At 36.4% G+C, this 24771-nt stretch overlaps 2 protein-coding genes and 1 long non-coding RNA gene across 4 annotated transcripts; 2 read left to right on the top strand and 1 right to left on the bottom strand.

The window, feature by feature from the left end:
* Positions 1–9413: 9413 nt before the first annotated feature.
* LOC140043314 (uncharacterized) lies at positions 9414–12250 on the bottom strand. The gene is made up of 4 exons (XM_072087816.1): positions 12200–12250; positions 11391–11480; positions 10105–10263; positions 9414–9683 (listed from the first exon to the last, which is right to left on the bottom strand). The coding sequence occupies exons 1-4, from the start codon at positions 12248–12250 to the stop codon at positions 9414–9416; spliced, it is 570 nt and encodes a 189-aa protein (XP_071943917.1).
* A 4764-nt stretch (positions 12251–17014) lies between these two features.
* On the top strand, positions 17015–18118 carry LOC140045073 (uncharacterized). 2 transcript variants are annotated; one of them, XR_011844542.1, is made up of 3 exons: positions 17015–17117; positions 17479–17598; positions 17786–18118. It is a non-coding gene; the product is annotated as an uncharacterized lncRNA (long non-coding RNA). The 2 variants fall into 2 exon arrangements; XR_011844541.1 differs by having other exon boundaries at positions 17754–18118.
* A 5320-nt stretch (positions 18119–23438) lies between these two features.
* On the top strand, positions 23439–24458 carry LOC140044199 (uncharacterized). Its single transcript, XM_072088676.1, has one exon. The coding sequence runs from the start codon at positions 23439–23441 to the stop codon at positions 24456–24458; it is 1020 nt and encodes a 339-aa protein (XP_071944777.1).
* The last annotated feature ends 313 nt before the right edge of the window (positions 24459–24771 follow it).

Raw genomic sequence — 24771 nt, 5'->3', positions numbered from 1 at the left:
AATGTTACTCACCTATACCTGTCCCTAATGATCTAATGTTACTCACCTATACCTGTCCCTAATGAGCTTGCAGCCAAATGAGCAGCAATAGGTGCATCTATGCAAAATAAACATATACATTAGTCATAATCAAGAATACCAGTATCAAATCAACTATTCTGCTAATGACACCAAGATGTTATGCTATTATGTATATTCATGTATTTTCAGACAAACTGTCCATACGATACATAATGATAACCACTAACCTGTCCCTAACGAGCTTGTAGCCAGAGGAGCAGCAGTCTGTGTATCTATACAAAAAAACAGATATATATTATTCATAATCAAGAGTACAGTATCACAATTGATTCAATGCACTGTTCTGCTATGGTCTATGTCAGTTGTGTGTTGTCTTCCATATCTATGATGCATCAGATGCTATCTATTGTACAATGAGTCTAGTCAAGTGGGTAGATAAAGAGGCTATAAAAACATAGAGATTCAAAATGGTATATGTCAGTTGTTTGTTGCCTTCCATATCTACATGATGCATCAGATGTTATCTATTGTACATTAATGAGTCTAGTCTAGTGGGTAGATAAAGAGGCTACAAAAACATAGAGATTTAAAATGGTCTATGTCAGTTGTGTGTTGCCTTCCATATCTACATGATCCATCATATGCTATATATTGTACATTAATGAGTCTAGTCTAGTGGATAGATAAAGAGGCTACAAACACATAGAAATTTAAAATGGTCTATGTCAGTTGTTTGTTGCCTTCCATATCTACATGATCCATCATATGCTATATATTGTACATTAATGAGTCTAGTCTAGTGGGTAGATAAAGAGGCTACAAAAACATAGAGATTTAAAATGGTCTATGTCAGTTGTTTGTTGCCTTCCATATCTACATGATCCATCACATGCTATCTATTGTACATTAATGAGTCTAGTCTAGTGGTTAGATAAAGAGGCTATAAAACATAGAGATTTAAAATGGTATATGTCAGTTGTTTGTTGCCTTCCATATCTACATGATGCAAAGACTCGACCCATTAAGAAGGCAAAAACCAACACACCTGCCAAGAGGAGGCCTAAGAAAATTGGGGCAACGGAACTGGCAGAACTTACGGCGATTGTTAAAAACCTTTCCGCCGAGGTTCAACAATTGAAGGGTAACCCATCGTCGACAGTTGATATTACTAACATCATCGAATGTCCGAACTGATCTTCCCGCTGAATGAGACCTCACGACGGGCATCCCCCAGAAAATTGATACAATTAGCGATAGTACCACGCCATAATGTAAACATATCCCTATCCCTCTGGCCAAAGGAAATCTTATTTCCAATCCTTTCTACTATTCCGGTGGGGTCAAGGCTGGAGCTCTTTCTGAAACCCTAAAGAATAAAATTCAGGCCCATAGGTTTGTCGACATGTGTGATCTTCGCTCCCGTGACCCACCAATGACGTTCAATATACAATACAATGGGGGTCTTGAACTTGTCCCTAAATTGAAAAGAGGGGTTAGATGAACAGGAGTGGTTCACAGCTTTCTTTGACTTTGCAACCATATACCTGTCCGCCCACCCTCAAGATCTGCAAGAATTATTTACTTATCTGAAATTCATTCAAAGCCTAAACAAATAATATCCGACTTCATGGCAACTGTACGACCGTCACTTCCGCTCACAAAGTGCTCTTGGGCCACCGTCCGCGTGGACCTTTTGCACAACTTAGCACACGGTGAACAATCACAACAACCACAAACCAACAATACATTTCGGTCTACATTTCAGGCAAAAATACCCATCGGGTTCTGGAGGGTATTCCACGATCCAGGATGATTCTGCTGAAACGACAGTTGTGCATTCAAACACACTTGTGTATAAAGACAAGGATACACTGAGGCGTGTATAAAGACAAGGATACACTGAGGCGTGTATAAAGACAAGGATACTCTGAGGCGTGTAGAAAGACAAGGATACACTGAGGCGTGTATAAAGACAAGGATACACTGAGGCGTGTATAAAGGAAAGGATACACTGAGGCGTGTAGAAAGACAAGGATACACTGAGGCGTGTATAGAGACAAGGATACACTGAGGCGTGTATAAAGACAAGGATACACTAAGGCGTGTATAAAGACAAGGATACACTGAGGCGTGTATAAAGACAAGGATACACTGAGGCGTGTATAAAGACAAGGATACACTGAGGCGTGTATAAAGACAAGGATACACTGAGGCGTGTATAAAGACAAGGATACACTGAGGCGTGTATAAAGACAAGGATACACTGAGGCGTGTATAAAGACATGGATACACTGAGGCGTGTATAAAGACAAGGATACACTGAGGCGTGTATAAAGACAAGGATACACTGAGGCGTGTATGAAGACAAGGATACACTGAGGCGTGTATAATTGCAAATAAAATAAATTGTGTGCATAGTTTTTATAATAGAAATATAATGAGTAAAGTTATTTCTTGAATAAAACAAAATGGTGTTGTTATTATGCTAACCAACAACATAAAACATTACCAGTAGTTCTTTGAACTTTTGATAAAGAAGATTGGGCATCGCTGCCACTCGCATTATAAGAATTTTCTAAAGCGGTTTTTCTTTTCTTTATAGAAGAAGGTTGGTCAGTATTAGATTTTGAGATAGAAGCTAAATACAAATGATAAAACATCATTAAGCAAAGGTATTTTTTACATGTAAAATAAAAACTAGAGATAAAGGTTAAAATGCATCAACTGAAAATTTGAGGTTTGGAATATCATTAGTTAAAGAACAAAAATAAGAATGTTTGCCTGTTTTGTTTTATGTCATATGTATTATGGATTATTAGGCATATACCTTGTTCATCTTTTATTTCTCCAAACAGTTTACGGTAACGTTTCACGTCCATTGCTTTGCTTTTACATGGCAACACATCTTGGTCAAATTTGCGAACAACCTGCATATGAGTACGTTCACTATTTAAACATGCACAACGGATGTACATCTTTACTTCAACACCACGTGCACCATTCTGACTTAAAACTTGCAATTCTTTTTCAAGGAAATTAAGGACCTAGAAAAAAAAAATATTTCAAATAATCTCAATAAAATGACTTCACTACATTTAAGATGATTTAAAGAGAAAAATAATAATACTTATATCTTGTCTTATCTTATATCTTATATTACATATTTACACAGACATTTATAATCATTCAAAAACAACCCAGGAGCTTATAAATTTACACTGACAAAACAAGGCATAGGGCCTGTTTCTGCTGCAACTGCTCAAAATACGGTATAAAAATACGGTATTTTTTATACCGTATTTTTTAGTACCCCGTTTCTGCTAACAATACTTCTTGGGTGGTCGTGTTAAATTTCATCTTTTTTACCCAAATTGCCATTCATTTATTTGATCGATAATTAAAAGTCGAAATAAAGGAAGTTTTACGTCTCACTTTCAACAGCCTAGCCCTAGTGATAGAGATGTTGTGAGAGCACAGAAAACATCGTAATGGGGACAATTAATTCGTTCCCTCCCCGAGTTATTGTATTTTGCAATGTTGTACTGCTTTCGCAGGCTCTTCAGCTTTGAGTTTACTTGCTTTGGAGACAAGTTTATTCCATACTCCTGCTTTATTTTTTTAGAAATGTCTTTATAAATGTGGTTGTCCCTTTTATTACCTTTTAGTTGGTCAGACATTTTAGCTTCCCCACACACATTTATTTAGTAAAAATATGACGTATTCGCTCCACATTTTCGCCGAATATATCTATACATGTGTGTAAAGCAGCTAACAGCGACAGAAAATAAAAACACGAATGGTGACCTTTTGTCATGTAAAAAAAAAATACGGTATTTTTTATTGGCAGCAGAAACGGGTACAAAAAATACGGTATAAATTTGTAAATACCGTATTTTATCCACAAATTTTGTGGAGAAAATACGGTATACAAAATACGGTATATTTTTTATGAGCGCAGTTTCTGCTGCCAAAAATATACCGTATATATACGGTATTCAAAAAATACCGTATAATATACGGTATTTAGTTGGCAGCAGAAACAGGGCCATAGATAACATTAGTTTATTTGGTACTTATAGTTTACCTTCTTACAGATGCTAGGTTGTGGATCATCATCTTCAGGAGAGCTACTTCCTGATTTTGTGTTCATGATTGTCGTTCTGACAATTGTTGTCTGCAATATAAAAAACAAATCAATTCCAAAGTGATTACTACTGATATCATTCCAGAAATGGCAATAAACCAAGTAAATTTAAAGTTACTGACAGTGTATATTTTAATATCTGTTATATCCAGAAGTGGTGACCAACAAAAACAAAGAAATGGTTTAATAAACATATAATAAACAACATAAGAACAATCCCCCAATAAAATACTTGTGATTTTACTGGCATTCACGGCATGATTGCATTATCAAGTTTACCTGGAACAAACGGCAATTGTTGATGGTAGCTACATTTAGAATGACAAGATGATGGCCATCAATGTTCAGTTCTACATGCTCGTAAGATAATGTAGGCTCAACATCTTCCATTTGAAATTCCTCGATAAATGTAGTCGCAACCCGTTGAAAGAGATCATCTGGAAGGTAGCCATCAAAGTCATGAAAGAGAGAAACAGCATGTTTCTCTTCATATTCAACAGCCTCTGTATCATCACGTAGGGGCTTTAGGCGTGAAAGAACATAGAACATTCGTCCAACATTCTATAGAAAAAAAAATAGAACATGAGTAGTAGATGGAATATATTAAAAAATAATTGAATTAAATATTTAAAATAAAATGTAAATACCTCTTTACTCCTTTTTTCACACATTAACCCAAAGGTTTGCATCAGAGACACAAAGAAGTCAATCATCTCATTTGACTCATCCTTCCAAATATGCTGCAACAGTCTTTCATCTAGTTTGCCCCCATTTAAATTTCTCCAAAGCTGTTTCAGAGATGGCTAAAAAAATATAAAAGCACAAAAGTGTAATTTGTTAATGCAACAAAGTAATTGTTATTCTTCTGGTCAGTAGAACCTCTCCTTTGGGAAAACCTTATTGAAGCTTACTTGTGAAATGAATGAGAGGCAGATTAATACCACGGCTAACCTCTATTAAGGGGACACTTTGTTGGGCCTTCCCTTAAACCTTATTAAAACTTACTTGTGAAATGAAAGAGAGACAGATTAAGACCATGGCTAACCTCTATTAAGGGGACACTTTGTTGGGCCTTCCCTTAAACCTTATTAAAACTTACTGGTGAAATGAATGAGAGGCAGATTAACACCATAGCTAACCTCTATTAAGGGGACACTTTGTTGGGCCTTCCCTTAAACCTTATTAAAACTTACTGGTGAAATGAATGAGAGGCAGATTAACACCATAGCTAACCTCTATTAAGGGACACTTTGTTGGGCCTTCCCTTAAACCTTATTAAAACTTACTAGTGAAATGAATGAGATGCAGATAAACACCATAGCTAACCTCTATTAAGGGGACACTTTGTTGGGCCTTCCCTTAAACCTTATTAAAACTTACTGGTGAAATGAATGAGATGCAGATTAACACCATAGCTAACCTCTATTAAGGGGACACTTTGTTGGGTCTTCCCTTAAACCTTATTAAAACTTACTGGTGAAATGAATGAGAGGCAGATTAACACCATAGCTAACCTCTATTAAGAGGACACTTTGTTGGGCCTTCCCTTAAACCTTATTAAAACTTACTTGTGAAATGAAAGAGAGACAGATTAAGACCATGGCTAACCTCTATTAAGGGGACACATTGTTGGGCCTTCCCTTAAACCTTATTAAAACTTACTTGTGAAATGAAAGAGAGACAGATTAAGACCATGGCTAACCTCTATTAAGGGGACACTTTGTTGGGCCTTCCCTTAAACCTTATTAAAATTTACTTGTGAAATGAAAGAGAGACAGATTAAGACCATGGCTAACCTCTATTAAGGGGACACTTTGTTGGGTCTTCCCTTAAACCTTATTAAAACTTACTTGTGAAATGAAAGAGAGACAGATTAAGACCATGGCTAACGTCTATTAAGGGGACACTTTGTTGGGCCTTCCCTTAAACCTTATTAAAACTTACTTGTGAAATGAAAGAGAGACAGATTAAGACCATGGCTAACGTCTATTAAGGGGACACTTTGTTGGGTCTTCCCTTAATGGGAGTGCTACAGTAATATGTTTATTAGAATATAATAGAAATAATAAGGTATAATTTCGTTCTCTGTGTGGCAGATATTACATTTTTGCAGGTAAATGCGGTTCTAGGACACCTACCCCCTAGACAGTTACCCCCCGGATGTTTACCACCCGGACAACTACCCCCTTAGGACAACTACCCCCCGGACAACTACCCCCCGGACAACTACCCCCTTAGGACAACTACCCCCTTAGGATAACAACCCCCCGGACAACTACCCCCCGGACAACCACCCCCTTAGGACAACTACCCCCTTAGGATAACTACCCCCCGGGTAACTACCCCCCGGTCAACTACCCCCCGGTCAACTACCCCCCGGTCAACTACCCCCCCCCCATCCAAAAGTAGACAAATATATAGGACCGGTTTCTGTAAAAATGAAATCATCTGTTTTTAACGGGTGTTTCGAAACTAGAGATCCGAGACCAGAGACCTGAAACGAGACCCAATACGAAAAGGGAGACCTATATTTGGGTCTCCCTTTTCGTATATTAGGGTCTCCCTTTTCGTATAGTGTGGTCTCTCTTTTCGTATAGTGGGGTCTCCCTTTTCTTATAGTGGGTCTCCCTTTTCTTATAGTGGGTCTCCCTTTTCGTATATTTGGGTCTCCCATTTTGTATATTTGGGTCTCCCTTTCGTATAATTGGGTCTCCCTTTTCGTATATTTAGGTCTCCCTTTTCGTATATTAGGGTCTCCCTTTTCGTATAGGGGGGTCTCCCTTTTCGGTTCTAGGACACCTACCCCCTAGACAGTTACCCCCCGGATGTTTACCACCCGGACAACTACCCCCTTAGGACAACTACCCCCTTAGGATAACAACCCCCCGGACAACTACCCCCCTGACAACCACCCCCTTAGGATAACTACCCCCGGGTAACTACCCCCGGTCAACTACCCCCCGGTCAACTACCCCCCGGTCAACTACCCCCCCCCCCCCCATCCAAAAGTAGACAAATATATAGGACCGGTTTCTGTAAAAATGAAATCATCTGTTTTTAACGGGTGTTTCGAAACTAGAGATCCGAGACCAGAGACCTGAAACGAGACCCAATACGAAAAGGGAGACCTATATTTGGGTCTCCCTTTTCGTATATTATTAGGGTCTCCCTTTTCGTATAGTGTGGTCTCTCTTTTCGTATAGTGGGGTCTCCCTTTTCTTATAGTGGGTCTCCCTTTTCTTATAGTGGGTCTCCCTTTTCGTATATTTGGGCCTCCCATTTTGTATATTTGGGTCTCCCTTTCGTATAATTGGGTCTCCCTTTTCGTATATTTAGGTCTCCCTTTTCGTATATTAGTGTCTCCCTTTTCGTATAGTGGGGTCTCCCTTTTCGTATAGTGGGGTCTCCCTTTTCGTACGTGGGTCTCCCTTTTCGTATTGGGTCTCGGGTCTCTGGTCTCTGGTCTCGGGTCTCTAGTTTCGAAACACCCGTTTTTAACCGATTATTCTGTTTAACAGCACGCTAGACCCTAGATGTGCTAGATTTAAAGTATCGTATTTATTGAAAAAACGGCCTGGGCTGTTTATTGTTTAGGTGGTTTTTAGGTGGACATTTATTGGAAGAAAGTTGTTTATTCAATGGGAGGGGGTATAATCTAATGGAAATAGACGCCGATTATTCCATATGATGTTTCATGGGAGTCACATGGTCACCGTTTATTTGAGGGGAATTTATTTAAAGATCGACGTTTATTCGGTGAGTGAACATTGAGGTCAAATATCAAAAGTGATATTTTTCTTCAAGTGTACAAAAATACATATATGACAAATTTGAGACAAATATTAATTCTTTTAAGACCAGTGGTTATCGAAGCATTGTCCTGACGCAAAAATTATTATTATTATTAGCGAACCCAGTCTTTACAGTAAATACAGGGAGTACTATATAATACGTTCGACTATCCTATGATCATGTGTGACGATCTTCAGTTTATACCAGGCTATATTTATGTTCAATCTTTTACTTTTGTTTACAATAATGAATAGTAATTCGTCAAAGTAACGAATTAAAATATAGTTATTAATTCCTATTATACACTGTTGCAGAGTCAGGTTGTTGAATGGTCTGGGTGGTTAGGGTGTTCTAAAGGGATAGTTTTCTGGGTGGTAATTGTCCGGGGGGTAATTGTCCGGGGGGTAATTGTTCCTAGGGGGTAATTGTCCGGGGGGTAATTGTCCGGGGGGTAGTTGTCCAGGGGGTAGTTGTCCTAAGGGGGTTGTTGTCCTAAGGGGGTAGTTGTCCGGGGGGTATTTGTCCGGGGGGTAGTTGTCCTAAAGGGGTAGTTGTCCTAAGGGGGTAGTGGTCCAGGTGGTGGTTGTCCGGGGGGTAGTTGTCCGGGGGGTAAATGTCCAGGGGGTGAATATCCGGATACGGGTAAATGCATCACACTAAAAAAAGATTACCACAATGTTTACGTCTGATGATATTCACCAATGATTGACACCACTCAAAGAAGTGAAGTTTACTAACCTGAATGCTGGGATCTATAACTGTGATGATTGTTTTAAACTTGTCAACTACTCCCATCAAATCTATAACAATTTTTTCTTTGAGGATCTTGTCATCCGGGTAGAACAGAATTTCGCCGATGTCATGCAAGTACTCAAGAAACAGTTTTCTGTCAGTTATCTTACAACGAGCAAGTAAATCATTAATCTAAAAGTTAAATAAATATCATAATGAAAAATGTAATGAAAAAAATAAATGCTGATTAATTACAAACTGGTTTTCTGTTGATGTTATCATTCATTTCGTTGTTGAAAGGTTGTCTATATAGGACATAATACTTTATCATGCAAGGGTAGATTTGAATTCTGAAATTTTCCCAACCAACAGTAAACTCAAGGTTCACCACTTACTTCAATAATTATTAGAGGACAAAAAATGTTCCTTTTGTTTTGGTACTTGGTACTCTACTAAAATTGCACCGTTCCTGTTTGAAGATTCACTTCAAACACTCATTTGTTGAAGATTCACCATAAACAGTCAATTAACACAGACAGAAAAGCAGGGATTACTGTTATATTACTATCAATAACAAACTTGTATCCCACACAATTTCAAATGTAATAAAAACAAGTTTGCTTTTTTTTCACTATAATTAACACCATTCAATGCAAAAACAGGGTTTATTGCTTTAAATGTAATGGATGTTAAACATTAAAAGACACATTCATCAATCAATCTGTTAAAGATATTTTATTCTAACCTCAGATGTTGGTAGATATAATTTGGCTTTTCGTAACTGTTGTATTTCCAGCAGTACTTGTAGCCATTTAATTGGAAAAGTAAGAATCATCATCTGGACTAATTTTTGTATTTTGAGGATGATTTTAGAAGCACCGCTCTTTTCAAATGAGACACTGTTTTCAATGGTAAAGAGCTCTCCTTGATACACCATGTCCTCAAATGGTTTTCCTTCCATGGCTTTCCAAAGTATATTCTCTATTTCCTTTACCTAAAATAAATAACATCATATTTGAATTATACTTATGTCAAGGGAAGATTTAGAGTGTGCTTAGCCAACCAAAACCCCTTTTGTAAAGTGCAAAAAATGTTTCATTTAAGTTATGTTACGCATTTACTTACCCAGTGTACATTGTAACCAATATAAGAAAACATATTCAAAATGTGTGCTAAATCATAGATATTTGTATACCCTTTTATTTGTTTTATTATATCGAAATGAAAAAAAAATTAAGTTAAGTTAATTAGTTAATCATAAGCCAGCACAGTACAGTAGTATGCTCATGACATGACGTATAAAACAATCATACATGATTGCCAATGTTAGAGATGAAACTACATATTGTTTCCAATGAATTAATGACAATATACAATTTTGCACTGTTTAAAAGGAAATGTGATGACATATGTACCCTTTGTTGTCTTTCTTGTTCAGTTTTACCAAGGCTCTCATAATGTGTACCAATCAGCATTATCTTGTTATTTTTTCCTTTTCTTACGTTTACAAAAACAGAACGAATCCAAAACAGAATGAAGTCAAGATTTGTCATTCGATGTTCATAAACTTTTCCCTAAATAAAAAAAAAATGAACAAAATTTACATTTAAAATTTTTTAAGTTCTAGTTTGACAAATTATCTATTATTATTAGCAGCACAAATTAATAGAAAAACAACACTATCATGGAAGTGGAAATAACAACAATCATATATCAGGCATCTGCTATTAACAACACTATCATGGAAGTGGAATTAACAACAATCATATATCAGGCATCTGCTATTAACAACACTATCATGGAAGTGAAAATAACAACAATCATATATCATTATCAGGCATCTGCTATTAACAACACTACCATGGAAGTGGAAATAACAACAATCATATATCAGGCATGGGAAACCATCAGGCATCTGCTATTAACAACACTATCATGGAAGTGGAATTAACAACAATCATATATCAGGCATCTGCTATTAACAACACTATCATAGAAGTTGAAATAACAACAATCATATATCAGGCATCTGCTATTAACAACACTATCATGGAAGTGGAATTAACAACAATCATATATCAGGCATCTGCTATTAACAACACTATCATAGTAGTGGAAATAACAACAATCATATATCAGGCATCTGCTATTAACAACACTATCATAGAAGTGGAATTAACAACAATCATATATCAGGCATCTGCTATTAACAACCCTATCATGGAAGTGGAATTAACAACAATCATATATCAGGATTCTGCTATTAACAACACTATCATAGTAGTGGAAATAACAACAATCATATATCAGGCATCTGCTATTAACAACACTATCATAGAAGTGGAAATAACAACAATCATATATCAGGCATCTGCTATTAACAACACTATCATGGAAGTGGAAATAACCACAATCATATATCAGGCATCTGCTATTAACAAAACTATCATAGAAGTGGAATTAACAACAATCATATATTAGGCATCTGCTATTAACAACACTATCATGGAAGTGGAAATAACAACAATCATATATCAGGCATCTGCTATTAACAACACTATCATGGAAGTGGAAATAACAACAATCATATATCAGGCATCTGCTATTTGCACAGTTTGTGTTAAGGTAAAGAATAACATGAAGGAAACAATTTATTTATGTACAATTACATAAACATTTGAAATTTGTAAAATCTACTTACAGTAGTTGGATCACGAACTTTAGCTGGGGCATTAAGACCTTCATTCATGTTGAACACCACACATACAACAGCATAAGACACCATGAATATCTAGTAAACATAATCATAATAGTCAATATTACAAACTGTTTATACACATGTGTCAGTATACTGGCACAACTGATTATTTGATACTTTTGTTTTCCTCACAAAGTGCATGTTAACCTTGGAAACATTTACAATCTTAATCATTGGTTTAATAAATAATGAATGTTTAATATTACATTCTTTCTTTGCTATCCCTCTCTGCTAATAATACATTATATTACATCAATTAATACTATTTTACTTAAAGTCTCCCAAAACTGGACACCATTCGGCTGGCATAATATGTCTTGGTTTACAGAAATTCTGATATTCCAAATGTATGTTTAAAGGTAAAAAAGAATTTGGAACTTTAGACCTCAATTCTGGGTTTGGTTTCTGGTAATTAGGGACTAGAGACCGAGTTGTCTTTATTAAATTAAATGAAGAATAAAATAATTTATAATATTGTAATAATAATAATAATTGTATTTTATATCTGATACTGACATATTGTACTATATTAGATCCACATTTTTGTAATACCTTGGAGGAAGATTATAGGTTCTTAACTTCAAATCAAGTGAGCAAGCTTTTTGATTTCAGTGCTCATATTGTAACAAGGCCAAAAGACAAAGTATACACTGAAACTAACAGACGCTCAGAAGAAGGCATGTATATTGAATATTATAGTATTAATATTATAATCTCTATTAATACAAATTAAATACACCAATAAAATTTACCCGTTGTATCACATGGTAAATTGGTTGACCACCAAAGTCCCAGATATGCATAACAAACTTGTTGCTATCTACTTTAGAGTCACCACCTTCTCTTGCAGAGCGAAGTTTGCTTACAAATTTGTTCCTGAACCCTTTAGGAATTTCTGGTTTTTCTTCATACACTGGTTCTGTTGTGATAAAATATATAACACATACAACAACTTGCAGGTCTCCTCAATTGTGATTACCAACTATAACTTTTTTATTTAAAGAAAAAGTATTTCCAATGCAATATTTAAGTATTCTAAACCTTATCCTTTCCAATCAATAGTTTAGTGATGAGTTTATTTAACCACATTGTACTGCAAGTTGAATAGATTACACAGCAGTGTCATACAATATACAAGTATTAGTATTAACTGTCAAAGTAACTCGCAAGATAATATATGTTCATTAGCAGACACTGATGATTATGATTAAATTTCCGCTCCTTTAATCATTTCAATATTTAGCACTTTTAGTCTTTATTTCTGATATCATTAATATGTATGAACAGCACAATCAAACACATTTCAAAATAAATATTTACCCTCTTTTTGTGGGTTTGGCATATGATTTGAACTTGTTGATGTTTCACCAGATTTGGCTTCCTGTTTTGATGTTGATGCTCCTGTGGGGTTTTTATTTTTCTCATGTCTACTTTCTGAAAATTGTGTTGATATAATTAAAGATGCTACCTTGTTATTAGCATTCATCATTATGTTTTAGAATCAAATTAACTCGGCAAGAACAAAGGTTAGTGTAATAAATCATTTTTTGCCGATTCCCACCTGATCCAATTTGCCATCATCATTATAATATGTGTATCTTTTGTATTCTCTATTTGAATTCAAATGTCACAGCAGTAATCACAGCAAAATGCTGTATAAAGTCTTTTATCAAAACTTTTATATTAAATTTATTTAAAAAAATCTCTTTTGTACCAATTTTATATTGATTGGTATTTTGTGCCTTTTATGTTTATACTTATTAATTTATTTTACAGCAGATTACAATAACAATAAAGAAATTTTAAGTAAATTTGATTTAACTTTCATTAAAATCTTTTACCAGATTTTGTTTCCTGCTTTGATGGTCCTGCTCTTGGTGTGTATCCTTTTGTATGGCGTGGACTTTTCAACATTTGTTTAACTGTGACATCAGTGACAGCATCCTCATACATGTCTAAAGCTTTTAAATTAAAAAATGTTAATAAAATCCTGTATATATTATTTTATTTCTTACACAGTTACATTTGTTTTTTAAAAGCATAGAAACTTTGAAACCATTTTTATGATGTTGTTGCAATAATTTAAAAACTAATTTATCCTCAAATTGAATTTAAATAACTTGTATGTTTATATGGTAGTGGTTTTCTCCATGCATTTATGAAATATCAAAGTGTGTGCAAGAACTACCGTAGTCGCAAATTGTCACCCAAATATTAAACCTAGAGGTCTATTCAATTAATTTACAATGACATGAGAACAACAATTATTTGGTAAAAAAATTAAAAACAAGTTGTGACATGACAGTGCATGAGTCAGGGTGAATTTTAAATTTGGAGTAGAGTTGTGGCTTGGTGGTTATGATGCTTGGCTACCAATTGAAGGGTCCTGGGTTGAAGCCCTGTCATATTCCAGGATTTTTTCTAATGACAAATCTCCACTCCCAAAGACTTGTAATAAGACTTTGTTTATGTAGAGCATCTTGTGTATGTTTGTCTTGTGAACATGATTGCTACCTTGAATTAATTCGCTATGGTTATCTTTGGCAATTTTCCTAAATAATTATAAAAAATAAATTTAAAAATATAAATAAATCATCTATTTTGGTTGCAGCATGTATCTGAATAAAGTGAATACTTACAAATATCCTGCGTTGTTTCTTTCAACATTTCTTTGTTACTGGCATCTGGTGTACACACCGTTGTTTTAACCATTGCATCTGTTATTATATGCAATGGATTAAACCTGACAAAATGACATTATATAATTATAAAAGAATGTTTGCATTAATAATAAAACAGAAAATAATTTGATGGTATACTGCAATTACATTGTTTTTACGTTGCATTAAAATCTTATTTTAAACCCTCAACATACCCAGAATACTAAAGGGCCAAATACTTCAACAGTCAAACAACAATTTTAATAGTAAATTTTAATCAGATGACATGATCAATAAGCTGACAAATGATGATGATGTACACATTGTGACTTACTTTTTTATGTTGTTTTTCTTGATTTACAGTTTTTAATATTTTTTTAAAACCATATTTAATGAGGGTGATCCCTCCAGCAATTGCTGATCATTAGGGACCCTCAGAGCTAGGTTCACAAGACAAACATATACACAAGATGCTCTAAACAAAGTCTTATTACAAGTCTTTGGGAGTTGTAATTGTGTCCTTAGAAAAATAGAAATGTGAGTGTGTGCGTACCTGGTATGCTTTGCCATTCTGCCTGTGATGTTGATTTGATTTAATAGCTAATTTGGACAGAGAGTAAAGTATTACAATTAGCTTTCTTAACAAGAGCTAACTATTCTGTGCCACCATTCATTAACGCTGTGAATTTAATCAATTTTGATACAAAGATATTTAATGAACACTAAACAATGAATTTACTTCCTTTATTTATAATATAAATATTATATGGTTTAACCTCAGGCCTAAAACCATCTTGAAACCTTTAACCATTTTCGGTAATTCCAGTATGAAAACTGCTATTATGATGATCCTAGCAGGCTATGCCTAAACAGTATCTAGCTATATAAGCCTAACTTGTACTAGGCCTGGTCCAGCCTTACCTGTTCCTCCTCCTATCTATTACTCTAGCACCCTTTTTGTCTAGTATAGCCATATAGGCCTCCTAGGCCTACATCAACTTACATAAGTAGGCCTATAGACAGACACTAGGCCTAGAGAAAGTTAGTAGTATAGCCTTAGGCCTACATCACCCTACATAAGTAGGCCTACAGACACTTAGGCCTAGCTAGGCCTAGCTAGGCCTAGTACGTAGTATTTAGCCTAGGCTAGGCCTAGGCTAGGCCTAGCTAGTACGTAGTATTTAGCCTAGGCCTAATTATAGTTTAGTAGCTGAGTGTACCCTTACATTTATTTCGCCATTTTTTCCTAACATTCACTGTTCTATAAATTATTAATTACCATAAAATATTACCGGTAACAAACGTAACAACATGTTCACCCCATATAAATACATGTTTCATTTTGAGAACTTTTTTTGATGAGCCATCATGCCATCACACACGTGACGTGTGCTGCTGCTGAAGAAGGGTGGGCGACTCTACATTCTATGACCTGGATCTTGAGAAGTACGTACCTGGGAAATCACTGCAATGACTTATATTAATTAATCCAATTTTTAACATTGTTTTATTGTAGCCCTACATTTTAATCTTTTTATTAATGCCTCTTGCCATTTTTATGCCATTATTATGTTTTGTTGTCGTTTTGAGGGCCCCATAAACAATATTACAACAATCTAAAAAAAAAACCTTAACAACTAATAAATTTTTATATTATTTTTTACACAGACTACCTATTTTTATTGAAAAATTGTGTGTATTTTTACCCAAATTGCATGCTTGGAAAAATAAGTTGTATGCCTATTTTACTTCTGATAGGTCTGTTATCGATTTATAGAAAATTGTGCATACGTTAGTTGTGGGGGTGAGCACATTCCTTTCGTTGTTTTACCCAATTAAAATTAAATATTAAATGACAATTAAATTAAATTAAATGACAAGCGAAAGTTTGAATAATCAATCGCTTAATGCTCATACAATCAAAATACACTTTATTGCGACCATATAGTTACTAGGCCTACTAAATTGATTAAACCTAGGAAATTTCGTTTAAAGATGTATTGTCCCCCCTGAAAAATAATTTTTAACTTTAACTTTTTCAATATGCCATTTAATGTCACATGATAGTTATCCACTTTTGGATAAATTGGATCTAAAGAAATGTATTTAAGCAAAAATGGTCAAATTGGCTGCCAGCCAATGGATTTTTGGTTGAATTTAACCATTTATTATGTTATTTTATAAGTGAAAACATTTTTTTTCTACGGAATTGATTAACTTTATTAAAACTACAAAATAACCTATTCAAAGTCTGATTTAATTAATCTTCATTTTTCATGTTTTTGTGGGACAATACATCTTTGAGTACAACTACTAGCAACATCTTTTAGCAAGACAAACATTACCAATGATTTTAGTTAAAGTAGGCCTACTAGTATAACAGAACAGACATAAAGTTTGCATTTGTTTCCTAAAATAGCATTTACACAATCATAGGCTATCTTTACAGGCCTACTGTAAACTCACTATCACTTCTAAATACACTTTGCTAACAAATAGTATATCAACACTTAAATAAACGGAGAGTGTTTGAATGTCTGATAACTGTTATCACTTACGTTCCAAAATATTGGTGGCGTACTTGCCGCTTTGTTGTGTGCCATGACAAGTTCAGTTTTGAAATTAAGGGCTTAAAGATGTATTGTCCCCCAAAAAATGAAAAATAAAGATGAAAATATCAAATTTTGAATAGACCGTTTTGTAGTTCACATAAAGTTATTCACTTCCACCGAAAAAAAATCCGAAAAAATATTGATTTCGCTTATAAAAAAATCAAAATAAGTTTACAATTTTTTCGAACTCATCGGCTCAGAAATTAGGCCGGTAGAGCTAACTCATACATATGCATGATATGTTAATGAGCATCCACACAGCAGAGATCTGATCTAACAATGGACGATGCACGTTGTATGGTACAACAACACCACCAGAGATCGACGCGACTCGACTGTGGGTTTCCCTGGGATGGCCTGATCGTATAAATATGTAAAGCTGAGCTGTTAATTTGTCGGTATGTAGGCCTAGACGGTTATTTTAAATATAATAATATATATAACGCAATAATAACAGGAAGGTAAATTAATTAACTTAGCCTGGGATTTTTTCAGTTCAGGGCTAGTCCTAGAATAATTAATACATGCTGCTGCATATTACTAGGCTAGTAGCAAGCAGACTGTGACAATCGGGTCCCTGCAGAAGATGCCCAGCTAGGCCCTATACATTGTACTCTTCATAGACTGGCCTAGGCTATATGCCATCAACCTTACTTAGCTACATTCCGAAAATACAGCCAGCTTGCTGTACCATATATATTTACAGTTGAAGCTTGTTTAACTAATTTTTATGATAAAAATAAAACGAACATTTTTCAGGGAAAATGGTTGCAATACAAGCCTGAAATTGAGAACCTTCCAGCGGCACTGTACAAGTAGACAGAGGGGAAAAGCCAGCTTAGCCATTTTACAACACAAACAAATGTTCTCTGTACTGTAGTAAGTCAAATATTTATTTTCTCTTTTTATAAGTTATAACATTATAAATGTGTTTTAATTACCATAGAAAGGTAGTATACTTATTTGACTATGTCAAAGTAAGCAATTTCACTAGCCCAATTTTGCACTAAATATGCATGATCTATTTTTTCCAGATTTTCATACTTTGCTTTTACTTTTTTTAAAGACGTTGAGCTGATGAAGACTGGAACAGAGGTCACCCAAAGACAACAACAATGATAGACTCGGTTTTGGAATATGATTGGATATTGCAGGAAAAACATTTCTGACTCTCCTGCTGCATTCGGCCAATATGTTCTTGTCCAGCTTGTAAAATATTGTATAATTTTTTTTGTATTATATGTACAGTATATTATTTTGTAAACATAACATTCAATAAATAAAAAAAAACTACTACAACAGTACACAGGATAAATTCTTCAAATTTACTTACACTTCATAATTTTACTGTAAATATTACAGTGCAAAAGGAGTTAATAAAATATATATATACAGTATATCTTATTGAATTCCTGTATTGTTTTTTGTGTCAATTTGTCTACTAATTATCAATGTGTTGATTGTGGCAGTAATTACGACAGCTATAGTCTTCTAAGATCGCTCACATCCATTACAAAGTGTCATTTTAATAGTAAGAAATGTTTCAATAAATTGTGAATGTTGCCACTGTACGATACATTTTATGTTTCTCACTACTTGCTCTTATTGTTCAATCAATCAACCTAAAAAAAAAAGAAATTTGTGTCAAAATATCTGCATAAAATGTTTATTTGCGGAATGTTGATTTGAACATATTGCATTTGATACAGAAAATATTTTTAAAATATTGCATCAGTAAAACATCCAAAACAATATTTAGATTTTCTTTTTTTTTAAATTTTCACTGCCGAATAGATAGTTGAAATCTTTAAAAATTAAACCAATTCATCATGATTAAAACAAAAATACATCCCTTCTGGTGGTGGTCTACTGTAGCCCTAGCTAGCAGTGTACTGCCTAGGCCTACTACACTCTACTTCTAGAGACAGAAGTAGGCAGCAGTTAGGCTACTCGAGACTGTCAGTGCTAGTAGTAGTAGTAGTAGTAGACTAGTAAGTAGTACAGTAGCAGCAAAATCGGGCCTAGGCCTAGCTAGGCCTCTCCTGTTAGCGAAACAAAAACTCACCTAAATGAATAAGATTCAACATCAAAGTTACCAACTGTAATTCTAACTTAGCATTCGTGTTTTCTTCAAGATTCGTCTCGCATCACTACTCGACTCTCTCGCACGCATGCATTGCTATCGTTGTTGGCTGTTGATTTGGAAAGCATCATCATCCACACGATGTATCCATACAATATGAATATTTATGAGCTAACTCAGGTCAAGGTTTAAATTAAACCGGAACACATTTGTCTTCCAGACAAATAGCTTCCGGTTGGTTAATTTTTACATTAAATTGCGATTTTCCCGTGTAAAAATTTTTTTTTTTCAATTAAATTGAGGTCAAAGTGAATAACTTTTATGTGCAATTAAAATGGCCTATTCAACAAAAATATTGAAAAAAAATTTTTTTTCAGGGGGACAATACATCTTTAAATAATGAGGCAGACCTGTTAAGTGAAGTTGTTTATTAATATTGTAAGTTGCTTTTCTTGTTTACATGAATGTTTTTCAATTGTAGTTGCTGGTTATGATATTTTGGACTAAATGTGATTTATGAACTGGTATGTGATATCTATATCTATATGTACTAAAATATAAAACGATCAGTGACTGTTGTTGAGGTTAATGCGTACTGTGAATGACTGCATAGTGTAGGCCACAATCTCATTGGCCCTGTTACGGCTCATTTTTAGTTTAGCGCCCTCTATAATTAAATGTTGTCTAATATGTCCGCTCACAAAGATAATGTGTTCTATGCGTAGGTCTATCTAGAAGAGACACAAACGTAAGTTTGAATCATCTAATGAATAATATTGTGATAATAATAAGAAATTATGATTAATGCAGTAGTTGATTGAAATTATATTATAGTTAAATTTCACTCCGAACGCCGTCTAAATGGTGCGTGGAGTGTAGGCCTATCTGTGGCCAAGATTGAAAGCATGTTCATGCTTGTTGTATAATGTTGTAACGTTCGCAATTCTCCCGCGGTTGTCATGGGATGAAATCCAGTGTGATGACGGTGCTCGTTCCGCTTGATTGAGCATGGCTCTATACAAGAGCTATTTACACGGAAGTGTTTGTTATTGTTATGTTTGGAGCTCCGTAAGAGTTATTTAAACGTAAATGCTTGTTATAATACAAACATGTTATTATCTTTTGTTTCTAGTTGAAACCATCATCATCATCATCATTATCATCATCAGTAAAGTCAGTCTTTATTCAATAGCTGATCATCATCAGCGTCATTATCGTGATCTTCATCACATCGGCAAGTTGCCATGGCCATCGCCATTGAGAGTTGAATAAAGTGTTTGATGCGTTACAAGTTGTCTGTGATTGTTTATTTGATCGTTCAAGTGAAAACCTACGCCCAACAGTAGAGGCTGTTACAGTTTCAAGTTTATATTCTAAAGTACGATGGCGTTATCAGATGAACGAGAACGCAAGTCCACTATCAAGGGACAAGAATATGCAACCGAAATGAAGTATAAAGCTCTTGGTATAGCCTGGAAGAACCTTCGGAGGAGCTGAGAAACTATATGAATGAGAATCCGCCAGTGACGGAAGCAAGATTACGATACACAAAGTGGATGACTTCTTATGAAGCATTCATCCTGGCTAATGACCAATATTGCAACACACTTAATGAAGATGCCCTGCAAGATCATGACAATGATTGGTTTTGTGAAAAAACTGTTTATGCAGAAAATAGAAAGTCGGAAGCAGAAAAGTGGTTCTTGAGTAAGGAAGTAGTACAGCCTGTGGCAAGGAAGGCAAAGACATCCAAGTCTCGTAGTAGTTTGGGATCTGTGGCTAGAAGACAGGAAGAGTTGAAGCGGTTAGAAGAATTGAAGAAGCAGAGTCGGATTCTGAAAGAAAAACAGGAAAGTGAGAAGAAAGTCAAACTGTTGGAAATCGAACTAGAGCAAGAGAAAGAGAGAAATGCTCTAGATAAGGAAATGGCAAGGTCAGAGGCCAGACAAGAGATGCTAGAAGAACTGGAAGCTGAAGAAATTTCTCTTAGTCAAGATTTGGAGGAAGAAGAAGCAAGCAGCTTGAGTAGGCCATCGTCAGGCGATGACCAGTCCTCCGTGAAGCAAACTGCAAGGATACCTTCAGTTGCAGTGTCACCCAAGGTTAACAAGGTCAAGCAACCCGCTGCTAAAAAACCAGAGAAAAGAGTTAACGACGCCATAGTAGAAATGAGGAAGCCCAAATTAGAAATAAAGAAGTTTAATGGAAATTGTATGGACTTTAACAAATTCATGCGACAATTAAAAACACGAATAGAAAGTGGCTGCACCAACGATGACAGAATGGCATATTTAGAACAATTCACTACAGGAGAGGCTCAACAAATTGTTATTGGATACTCCTACTTGGAAGCGGAAGTTGGTTATCCAGCTGCAATGAAAGAGTTGAAAAGACGTTACGGGGATCCAGAGGTGATCGCAAACTCATATGTAAAAAGGCTGCTATCTTGGGCACCCATCAAGGCAAATGATCCAAAGGCCCTAGATGAGTTTTCAGTGTTCCTTATGGAATGTAAGGCTGCTACACTCTGCGTTGGGAGTCTAGGTGTGTTAGAGTTCTCTGAAAACATAAGGATGACCATGGAGAAGCTTCCGCAATACTTGCATGATCGTTGGAGAAATGTGGTGGAGGTTCACCGAAATCAACAAAGGCCCATACGCTTCAGTGACATTGTAGACTTTACACAGAAAGAAGCCAAAAAGCTTAATGATCCGGTTTATGGCAAAACCCCGGTATCTCGTGAGACCACAGAGCTACAAAAGAACAAACGCTCGAATACCACATTTAACGTTCAGTCATCCGACACAGCCAAACCCAAGATGTCGTGTCATTATTGTCAAGAGCAACACTGGCTGTCGCGTTGCCCTGGTTTTAAGGCTAAGTCTGTGGATGGCAGAAGGAAATTCGTACGAGAAAAGAAGCTTTGTTGGAATTGTTTTAATAAGGGACACTTTGCATCGTCTTGTCCGAAACCAAGTTTTTGTAAGATGTGCGCAGAAAAGCATTCGTCCTTCTTACATCCAGTCTCTCCTCCAAAGGGTGAGCATACCACAACACAGCCTGCTGTAAATCAAAAGGCAGCACCTCCTGAGACGCAAGCACATTCGTTACCAGCCACGTCCACGTCATTGGCAGTTGCAGGCAGCTACCAAAGAATTGGCTTGTCAGTTGTACCAGTCCAGGTTAAGGCAGAGGGAGGAAAATCAATAATTTCAACTTATGCTTTTCTAGACAATGGCTCGAATATTACATTTTGTACAGAAGCACTTGCGCAGAAGTTAGGTGTCAAGGGCAAAGGCGTTAACCTTAACCTTATGACAATGGATGGTCAATCTGTCACTAAATCGACAACAATATCTCTAGAAGTGGCAAATCTATATGGATCAAGTCAAGTAAAGATTCCAAGAGTATATACCAGACAATCCATACCAGTGTCAACAAACACTATTGCAAGCCAGGCAGAAGTTGATAGGTGGCCTCACCTGCAAGGAATATATATTCCGTCTATCACTGCAGAAATAGAGTTATTAATTGGTCAAGATGTACCGGAGGTACACCAACCTTATGAAGTGCGAGCCATGCAAAATGGCGGTCCATATGCCACTCGAACTCTGTTTGGCTGGGTGGTAAATGGCCCTTTGAGTTCTTGGCAAGAAAACAAGACATGCGGCTTCGTTTGGAATCTAGACGAGCAGTTCAGAAAATTCTGCAGCATCGAGTTCAGTGACCTCGAATCAGATCAGGTGACAATGTCACAGAGTGACATACAGGCATTAACAAGTATGGAGGAATCTGTGACATACAAGGATGGGCATTACCATGTTGCTATGCCTTGGAAGGCTTCCCCGTCAACATTACCAAACAATCGTGTATTGGCCGAACGCCGACTCAAAAAGTTGCAGGCTGCACTGTTAGCAGCACGCTTGGACACTATGATAAGAGAAGAGCTTAAGGAAATTAAAATTGACCAGTCCGTGTGTTGGACCGACAGCACGTGTGTGCTCAGATATCTGAGCAACGATGAAACCAGGTTCAAAACATACGTGGGAAATCGAGTTTCGGCAATCCTAAGTAGGACAAACAAGGACCAATGGAGGTTTGTGAATTCAGCTGAAAATCCGGCCGACCTAGCTTCCCGTGGGATGACGGCAGAGGAAATGATGACGAGTGAAATGTGGTATTGCGGTCCAAATTTCCTCACACAAAATGATTCCAAGTGGCCAGAGATGCCAGACGATCTCGCCCTCAGAATGAATGACCCCGAAGTGAAGGGCGTAACAGCGTTAGTTGTGGCCGAAATCAACACCACTCTGGATGAAATAACTTCACAGTTTTCAAGTTGAAAGACACTGTCAAGAGTTACTGGCTGGGTGCTACGATTCACGAATAACTTAAGAATGTTAAACACAAGAAAACGACAGTACAGAAGAGGACAAGCAATCAAGTTGTGGAACCTCTCTCAGTGGATGAACTGAAGGAAGCAGAACTGGTACTCATCAGACGTGCCCAGAAGCGTTCGTATCCTGAGGAATTCAGAAGCTTAGAGACAGGCAAGACAATAAAGTCAACTAGTCCACTAATTAGGTTGGACCCGAAATTAGAAAATGGTGTATTGAAGGTTGGAGGTCGACTGAGTATGGCCGATGTTAGTGGAGATCTGAAACATCAGATTATACTACCAAGGTCCAGTGATCTGACTATACTCACCTTAAGACACTACCACAACTGTACTGGGCACTCGGGCGTCAATCATGTCCTATCTGAGCTGAGGCAAATCTACTGGCCAGTAGGAGGACGAACAATGATCAAAGGGATCAGTAGGAAATGCGTTCAATGCAGAAGAAGAAATGCTCCGACAGCACATCAAAAAATGGCTGATCTGCCAGCCGAGAGAGTTACACCAGCGCACCCGCCTTTTACCTTTGTGGGGATTGATTGCTTTGGACCATTTAAGGTTAAACATGCTAGATCAGTGCTGAAAAGATATGGAGTGATTTTTACCTGCTTATCAATCAGAGCAGTGCATCTGGAGGTCGCGTCATCATTGGACACAAACTCATTCTTAAATGCTTATCGACGTTTCGTTGCTAGGAGAGGCGTACCAAAGCATATCCGGTCTGACAATGGAGGAAATTTTATTATGGGGCAAAAGGAGCTTCGATCGGCCATTAATGATTGGAATCAAGGACAGATACACCAATACCTCTCGCAGAATCACGTTGAATGGAAATTCAATCCTCCGGCAGCTTCCCATCAAGGTGGGGTTTGGGAAAGATGCATTCGCACAGTACGCAAGGTGCTCAGCTCGCTGATGGAAGAACAAACAATCAACGATGAAACATTGCAGATGCTGTTCTGTGAAGTCGAAACGATAGTGAATGGGAGACCAATAACAAAGGTGTCAGATGATCCAAAACACAATGAGGCATTAACACCGAATCATCTTTTACTATTGCGAGCAGGACCCAGCCTTCCACCTGGACGATTTGTTGCAGACGATTGCTACGTGAGAAGGCGCTGGCGCCAAACTCAGTATCTCGCAGATGTTTTCTGGCGTCGCTGGCTCCGGGAATATTTGCCTGCACTTCAAGAGCGACAGAAATGGTGTAAAAAAACAGCAGAATGTTGCGATTGGCGACATTGTTTTGGTTCATGACCCATCGGGTCCACGATGCTCGTGGCCGCTTGCTCGAGTGATAGAGGTGCTCCAGAATGATTCAGATGGAATGGTGCGTTCTGTGAGATTGAAAACGTCGGTTGGAACCCTAGTAAGACCAATAATTTGATAACTTTATTTCGTCCACATAGGAAAATATTTTGAGTGCTTTTCACAAAATTGTACAAAAATATATAAAAACGTTTCATATAAAAAAAATTAATTACAATATTTAAAAACACTATATATTATTTAACAATGTACAAGTATGAACATAAGACTACAATTAACTAAATAAAAAATATAAAGCTGC

Source organism: Antedon mediterranea, chromosome 3 (assembly GCF_964355755.1).
Source record: "Antedon mediterranea chromosome 3, ecAntMedi1.1, whole genome shotgun sequence".
Taxonomy (NCBI): Eukaryota; Metazoa; Echinodermata; class Crinoidea; order Comatulida; family Antedonidae; genus Antedon; species Antedon mediterranea.
Note: the sequence above shows the minus strand (reverse complement) of the source record. Positions and strands in the feature narration are given on the sequence as shown.